We start from the raw sequence: 8,377 nt of genomic DNA, 5'->3' as shown, positions 1-8,377 counted from the left end.
AAAGCATTTTCTCAGTTGTAACATTGATTAATTATTCTTGTATGCAAAATGCCACTAACTATTGAAATAAAGAGAAATTTCTACGTCATTTTAAAGATTTCTCTATAACATTGGGTGTTACCTGTCGACTAACATAAAATGCTAAGCGTATATTATTATATTTTGGTTAGATTAGTTAAGATGCATACTTTTTTTGTGGGCTCTGTGTTTATATATAAGGAATGGTTGCTTATGAATTTTGTAAATTTAGGAAAATAAACATTTCATTCTTTGGTAATCAATAAATACGAAATAGTTTGGAATTGTGTATTTGCGATAAATTATATTAGATATTTACTTTAAAAAATCCAAAATTTGTCTTAATTATTGAAATTGTCATAATTAGAGTCTGACTGTAAGTTTATTTGGTTTTTGTTTGTTTAATTTGTTTTTTGTCATGAATGGTGAATATGTACTATAAAGAATAAATAAATAAAACTTAAGTACTTGAAAATAGTATTTAATAAGTATTTTAAAGTCCATGTCATGACTAACATATACGTAACTGCCGTATCAGCGGACCCTTATCTCAGAGCCACAACAAACGCATACCGTATAAGTTATCAGAGAAAATCTTTTGCATATGTAAATAAACATTAGCCCTTTATCAGCTACTTCAACAATTAACTATCATATCTGTCAAAATGATGTGAAGGTTACACTATCAGAGAGATAGCTGGCCCTTTTGCAATTCACTGGTATAAAATCAGTTTCATTAATTGACAATCTCGTTAGTAAATTAGTAAAATGTTGATGTTACTGTTTTGTGTTTGCCTTGTTGGATACTCGGGTGAGTTTGAGTTTATTCTGTATGACTTTGGCAGTGCTGAATTTTAGCAACTGATTAATTTATACTATAATTATGACAATAACGGTATACAGTATGTAAACGAATAGTTTTGACGCTAGTCTGTAAACGTTACTGTAACTCGTTTAAAATTACGTCATATTTGAGGGATAAATACCATTGTAGTTATTTTCGTAACTCAATGAACTCTTGTTGTAAAAGAAAAATTATGTTATAATCGGCAATGGAGCTGGTGGGTCGCCTGATGGTGTGCGCTACCACCACCCATGAACATTTGGAGAGGCGTAAAATCAATTGCAGACCTTACGCCTCTACAAATGGATTGCCGACTTTAAACTAGGATGGGATTAAGAAAGGTTTGATGATGAGAGGAATAAAGGAACGAACTGAGAAGGGTAAGGAAAAGGATATTGGCCTCCGGTTCCCCCACTCACCGTACCACACAATAGCATGCTATTACTTCACGCCGGTTTTCTGAGGTGTGGTGCGAGCTGGCCCGATTCATGCCCAAGCGTGCTCGACTCCCACATATAAAACATTGAAAGAACGTTTATAAAGATGTTATTGTTAATGTAGCACGTAACAGATGAAAAATATAAAAGACAAAATAATGGCGTATTGGAAACCTTATTTCATTGTGTTATTTAAAACAAAAAAAAAAATAGTGTCACCCGGGGAAAAATTACTAGTGTATTACTTTTTGTATCTTATTAGAATGGTGTAACTTTCTCCTGCCACAGGTTTCTCTTAATCTAACAGTTCTATAACAGAACTTGAAAATAAAATTTAAATATTTAAATTTAATTTTTTGAATATACTTTATTTCAAACACACTTGTATTAACTTTACCTGTACTATGTTTGTATCGAACCGAATCCTTTGGACTCCTCGATTTCAACCCACATTAAAACTTTATACATTTATCAAGGATCGTAGACAATACAATAATTTCACGAATTTATCTTATAATGCGGATTACAATTGAAAGGATTAAATAATTTCCTTACTCATATGCTTTATATATGTGGAATTGAGTTCTATCATTAAAGAGTGTTTTATTCATTATATAACCTACCTAATGTTTTGATTCGTAATAAAACTGATTCCAAATGAGTACATAAAATAAAACAAAGTCGCTTTCTCTGTATGACTCTATGTAAATAAAAAAAATGTATGCTTAAATCTTTAAAAGTACGTAACGGATTGTGGTGGGGTTTTTAATACATATATTGATTCAAGAGCAAGGTTTATATGCACAATAATGTCTATTAAACTACTATGAATTTAACGTGTGTGTTATTATTCAATATGTTTATATTATGTTCATTTATAATTTAATATGTATAATATAATTTTAAATAAAATAAATAGAATAGAATAAGATTAGTCTTTTGTAATTGTTATGATATTTGATATTTACGCAATTTCCCAGTATCCACGCCAACTATAAAAGACACTAGGATAGTCGGTGGTGAAGATGTCGACATAACGGAGGTGCCTTATCAAGTCTCGTTGATGTTCCGAGGGCGGCACACGTGTGGAGGCGCTATTATTGCCAACGATCTTGTTATAACCGCCGCGCACTGTTTGGTGGGGTAAGTTGGTAAAGGAATATATATCAGTTACAGGCTCTGTTGTACGATCTAGTACGACAATCCCCGATCAGTCGTTAAGGGGATTGCATGACCCTTTTATAAAGTCTGAAAGTCTATGATTATCATTAAAAATGACTGATAAATGTATAACATGCTTTACGATTACGATTGTGTTGAAAATTAAATGTAAAAAATTTATACAAAAAAATTGCAAGGATCTCCTATTAATATTTATTTTCATGATTAAAAAGCAATGAAGTGGGGGAGTTCCTAGCTATAATAGTGATTTTACCATAATGCTTACGAGTACAAGCAAACAACAAGCAAAACTCATGAAGGTTGAAAGAAGAATTGTGACTATTATGAATTTAGTATTTTCAAGCGTTTAATTTTACGCGAGTATTTTGCGTTTAGAAATTTAAGACTTTAACGGATTCAAACGCAATTATTATATTATGTATAGATGGAGGTAGTTTACAAACAACGATTTTTGTATGACCTTCAAGACATGTAACATCTTAGTCTCACCATGACCACGCTCGTTGTGGTGCGGTAAACGTCGGGTAAATAATATAAGTCTTTATTTTCTAAATATTATGATTTTTCCAGTTCGCTCCCAAGTAATCTTCAAATCCGTGTGGGTTCCTCGTCAAGCCGAACTGGTGGTGAAATTTACCCAGTCGGTGACTATTTGTACCACTCCAACTTCACGTACAGCAGAATGGACTGCGACATTGGTGTGATATGGCTCTCCAGGCCCCTGGAGTTCAATGAACGCGTGGCTCCTATAGATTTGTATGAACAAGATGATGAAATAGATGACGGTGATGAGACTATTGTTACTGGGTGGGGTAATTTGAGGGTAAGTATTGTATTGTATTTATTTATTTATAATGCTTTATTGCACAAACTTAGACAGAAACAACAAGAATACAATAAACAGAAAAAGGCATCGTTTGTACAAGGGGTGGTCTTATTGCTTAAGAGCAATCTCTGCCAGCTCTATCGCAAGGTCCTGAGGGACTTTTATGGCTTCAATGACAAATAGTCCAGTTCTTCAAATAAAGGGAACATTTTTCATTCAATAGACCAGACAAGACATAAATACTCCACATATTTCAACAGTTGAAAAGTAACAATTCACTTTTCGAACATCGAATTGAAACGTGACTGAATGTTTTTACCCTTTTATTTTATATTTGCGTCTAGACCGGCCTCACAGAGCTGGCGTGCCTCTCTGTATTCAGAATCTGAATTCAGATAGCACAGAAGTGCATACAATTTCCCTGATGACACCTTCTACTATTCCAGATTCTTGATCGATTTATTACTATCTGAACTGACCGAATAAAATTGACTGACGTGTGTTCTGAATTCTGGACTCGAAAATTTAATATTATTAATTCACAACGCAGATTTTTCTTTACATTTTATATTCAAAAACACACAGCGGAATTAAGATTTTGCATCTACAAAAATAATAACGGGGAGCGTCTAATATGTATCTGAATTAGAATTTTCAAGATATGAGTGAGTCAGGCTACCTGAAATCAGATAATCATCGTGATAAAAATGACTTACTGCAATAAATATCTAATAAAATTTCTTATGACGGTTCATGTTCTCTCGTTTTCTTGTTCTAGGAAGGCGGTGGCTCTCCACAAACTCTCCAGATTGTTTCCGTACCAACAGTGAGCGAGAGTATGTGCAGAAAAGCGTATTCACCATTGTACAGAATCACCAAGTCGATGCTCTGTGCTGGTCTACCTGAAGGTGGAAAGGATGCTTGCCAGGTAGACAAAATAACCAATCACACTATCACAACAATACTATAAATATGAAAGTTTATTTGTTTGGATTTTTGTCCGACAATCACGCTGAAACTACAGAACGGATTTTGATGAAATTTGGTATACAGACAGGGTATGAGCTGTCTTGGGTGATCAGAACTTTTTATTTAATAAAACAGTTTCATTCCATGTTTCTTTTTCATATTTTGAAGTGGGTATCACATACATATTTATGAAACTTCAAGAATATTAACAAACCTTTCTGTAACCTATCCACTCCAAAGCATAAAATATATTGAAGTTGGTTTCCACAGTTGAAATTCCTCTAAGATTTAATACCAGCTTCATTTTGATGCTCGAGCTAATTTAAAAGGTGCAAATAAAATAAACTCTGGAGCAAAATAATAAGAGCTAGTTTGTATAATGGCAAACTTTATACACCTCGTAATTGATAACTTTGAAGCAATTTGCATAACGACTCTGTTACTTGAATATTTTTGAGTTTATTTTAATATTCTTTCTCGTTGTTTAAATTATGAATTATCATTCTATTAAGATGAACTCTGAAGTTATTATATATTTGGTTCTGAATCTTTTTATATAGAAAGCAGCAGAAGGATGGTATAATAGTAAAAGAAAAACACAAACATAAACCGATTCCATACTACTTACTTACTAGTAACATTTATTGCAACATGACCAAATTATTCGTTCTTTAGACTTTTTTCTCTTTTTGAAATAAAACTGTTGTTAGCTACGGAGGTCGTAACCGAACTTTAACAGGAAAGTTTTTGTGTTTATTGTACTGTGTGTGGTAAAACTTATTACAATATCATACATGTTATGGTCAAACCCATTAGAAACACTCATTTAAAGGTATTTTCCCAGGGTGACAGTGGTGGACCTCTCGTACATGATGGGAAATTAGCTGGTGTTGTCTCCTGGGGTTTGGGATGTGCAAGACCCAATTACCCAGGTGTGTACGCCAAGGTATCCGCATTGAGGGACTGGATCGACGAGCAGATCACATATTTGAGACTGAAACATATATTTAGACATTTGTAAGAGCATGTTTTGTATTGTTTGTAAAATAAAGGTATAAAAAGTATGATTTGTGTTTTTTATATATGAGCATAGTAGCTTTTTTTAATGTGTTCTTTTAATAAACTTTTTATCTATCTATCTATCTATCTATCTATCTATCTATCTATCTATCTATCTATCTATCTATCTATCTATCTATCTTTCCGCCCGCGGCTTCGCCCGCGTGGAATTCGGTTATATTGCTTTCATCTCCCTATTTCAACTCCTTCTACCATTTTTTTCGCGATAAAAATGATCCCATGTCCTTTTCCAAGTTCAGTTCTACCTTCATACCAAATTACAAAAAAATTGGTTCAGTGGTTTAGGCGAGAAAGCGTAACAGACAGACAGAGTTACTTTCGCATTTATAATATTAGTAGGGATTTGGTAAATACGCTCAATAAAACTTAGTTTTTCAAACGATGATTACGTAAAAAATGCTTAAACTACATCACAGTGTAAAAATTTATTTGATTTTTTCCCTAAACTGTGTGTTTACATCCATAAATTCACGCGGTCGGCACACAGCGCTCCCCAAATTCGGATAATGTATCTATGAAAATATAATCCTATACACAAGCACGCGTGCAGATAGCAAAGGATGGCGGTTGCCAGATATTACCTCATAATATAAACTCTATAAGATTTTATCAAATAGTATAACTCTGCATCGGAAATGACGAGAGTTTTGTTTTATTTTTAATTATATATTCCGTTGATATTTAACTCAATCTGTGACACCTTGTCACAATACAAGGTAGAAACTGTGTAATAATAATAACACCATTTCAAAACTCAGCACGAATTCTTGTGCTAGCACAAGAAAGTTGTAGGAAGATAGCTCTAGAGCTATCTTCCTACAACTTCTCTTTCTCGAAATTAGAATGTTGTGAAATACTGATCAGTCCTTTGAGTTTCACCTTGCTTGACAGACGTTGCGCATACCATAAAAAGGAGAGAAAATTGAGAAGACAGAATAAATTGCACGGAAACTAATTTTAGTTTGTGCGCAATTTTCAAAAAAATTTCTTTTCATTCCGTAAAAACTTTTTCTACGGTATGATATATATTAAATAAGAAAAACATGGAATTGAAAAAGAGAAATAAAGACTAATTTAAACCCTTTACAGATACAATAATTAAAAAATAAAGGATCTTTAAATAAGCTTGTTTAGATTAATTATTAACTAGACCAATTTTAAATGAGACCACACGGGAGACACCAGTCTTTAAATAGAAGAAGGATCTTCACCTAGTAGTAAATTCAACAAAATACCAATTGAATACGGCTTTAAATTCAAATTCAAATTCAAATTCAAATTAAATTTATTTGCAAGAATGTAATTACAAATTATAGATCTAATTACAATATTCTGCAGCTAATACATTCTACACAAAGTTTGGGTGTGCAAATATTAAAATCAAAAATTAAATTAACATTAATGTCCTGCTAGGTATACTACTTAATTCTCTTTTAGTGTCATAAATTCTTCAATGTCATAAAATTGTTTCATCATTAACCAGTTCGTCAGTCTCTTTTTAAATAGATTTACTGGTAGTTCCTTGAAATTATCCGGTATTTCATTATATATTTTAATAGTCATAAATATTACACTATATTTAGCTGTGTTTATTCTACAAGTTGGGAAATATAGCTTATTCTGATATCTTGTACGTACTTTACGTTAATATTTAGAGTTCCTTGTTCCTTTGAAAGGCTTGCAACATACGGTTTCATTAATAATACTAGTAATTATTCAGAGAATTTGCTTGTAATAATGTCAGTTCGTAATTAAGGACTTACCACTCTTATAATAAAGCACATTATGGCTTCATTCTTGAGAAATAACATTGAATATTATTTACGGAAATTACGCACTAGATTGAATATCATAACTAATAAAATATACTAAAAGTTCTAGAAACCACTTCATACAAAAATTATTACATTTTGTTATATATGTTTGTACATACTACATTTTGTTTTGTTTCTATGCCAGGTGAACCCGGGCGGAGCCGGGATGAGCGAGAAGAGAGGAAAGTGTATGTTTGTAATATTTTTGGACAAAACTACGGAACCGATTTCAAAAATACTTTCACGATTAGATAGCCACAACTTCACTGAGGACATAGAGGTATATGTGTCCCATGAACGAAGCCGGGACAAACCGCTAGTATATTATATGAGTTCAATACCAATAGCTTTCCAATCACCTTTATTTAATACAGTAAAAAACGAAAGTATTTTTGTTTGTTTGTTTATCTTTCTTTCACATCGCAATGAATCGATTTCATAGGTGATTTTTATTAATGGAGATAGTGACGAAGCATACAAGAGCACACTCTGTATAAACATTTTATTCCCATAGAAACTCTCTTGTACTCGCATGCGAACCCGTGGTTGAAAAGCAAACGGTTTCATAGTTCACAAGAAATAAGATACAACGAGGTAAGTGTTCAATGGATAATCGCTTAGACTCCCTAAAATCGAACCATATAACGGTAACTTAAACCCACATCTACTGTGAGCTCAGTAAATATTTACGTATAATGCTCAGGAATTAATAGCACTAACAATAAATTCCTTTATATTAATCTACTTAAATTGTTTGAGCAAGTTTTTGCGAATATTCTAGATTTGTTAATAGATAGAATAGTTTTATTGTGGGAGTCGAGCACGCTTCGGCACGAATTGGGCCAGCTCGCACCGGGGAAGTACCACACCCCCACAGAAAACCGGCGTGAAATAATAGCTTGCTATTGTGTTTCGTACGGTGAGTGGGGGAGCCGGAGGCCCATATCCTTTTCCTCACCCATCCCAGTCCTTTCCTTTATTCCTCTCATCAATCCTTTCCTAATCCCTTACCAATTAAAGTCGGCAATCCATTTGTAGAGGCGAAAGGTCTGCAATTGATCTTACGCCTCTCCAAATGTTCATGGGCGGTGGTAGCGCTTACCATCAGGCGACCCATCAGCTCCATTGCCGACTATGACATAAAAAAGAAAAAAAAAGATGAACTGTACCTCGTAGGAGACCCATTGATCCTGATGATTATAAATAT

General features: G+C 33.3%; 1 protein-coding gene across 1 annotated transcript; it reads left to right on the top strand.

Annotated features, from left to right (window-relative positions):
- The first annotated feature begins 786 nt into the window (after nt 1-786).
- LOC119836617 (vitellin-degrading protease-like) lies at nt 787-5,297 on the top strand. The gene is made up of 5 exons (XM_038361999.1): nt 787-829; nt 2,280-2,442; nt 3,052-3,304; nt 4,086-4,235; nt 5,121-5,297. The coding sequence occupies exons 1-5, from the start codon at nt 787-789 to the stop codon at nt 5,295-5,297; spliced, it is 786 nt and encodes a 261-aa protein (XP_038217927.1).
- Nucleotides 5,298-8,377: the final 3,080 nt, after the last annotated feature.

Source organism: Zerene cesonia, chromosome 25 (genome assembly GCF_012273895.1).
Source record: "Zerene cesonia ecotype Mississippi chromosome 25, Zerene_cesonia_1.1, whole genome shotgun sequence".
Taxonomy (NCBI): Eukaryota; Metazoa; Arthropoda; class Insecta; order Lepidoptera; family Pieridae; genus Zerene; species Zerene cesonia.
The sequence above is the reverse complement of the archived record's forward strand: the minus strand, read 5'-3'. Positions and strand labels throughout refer to the sequence as shown.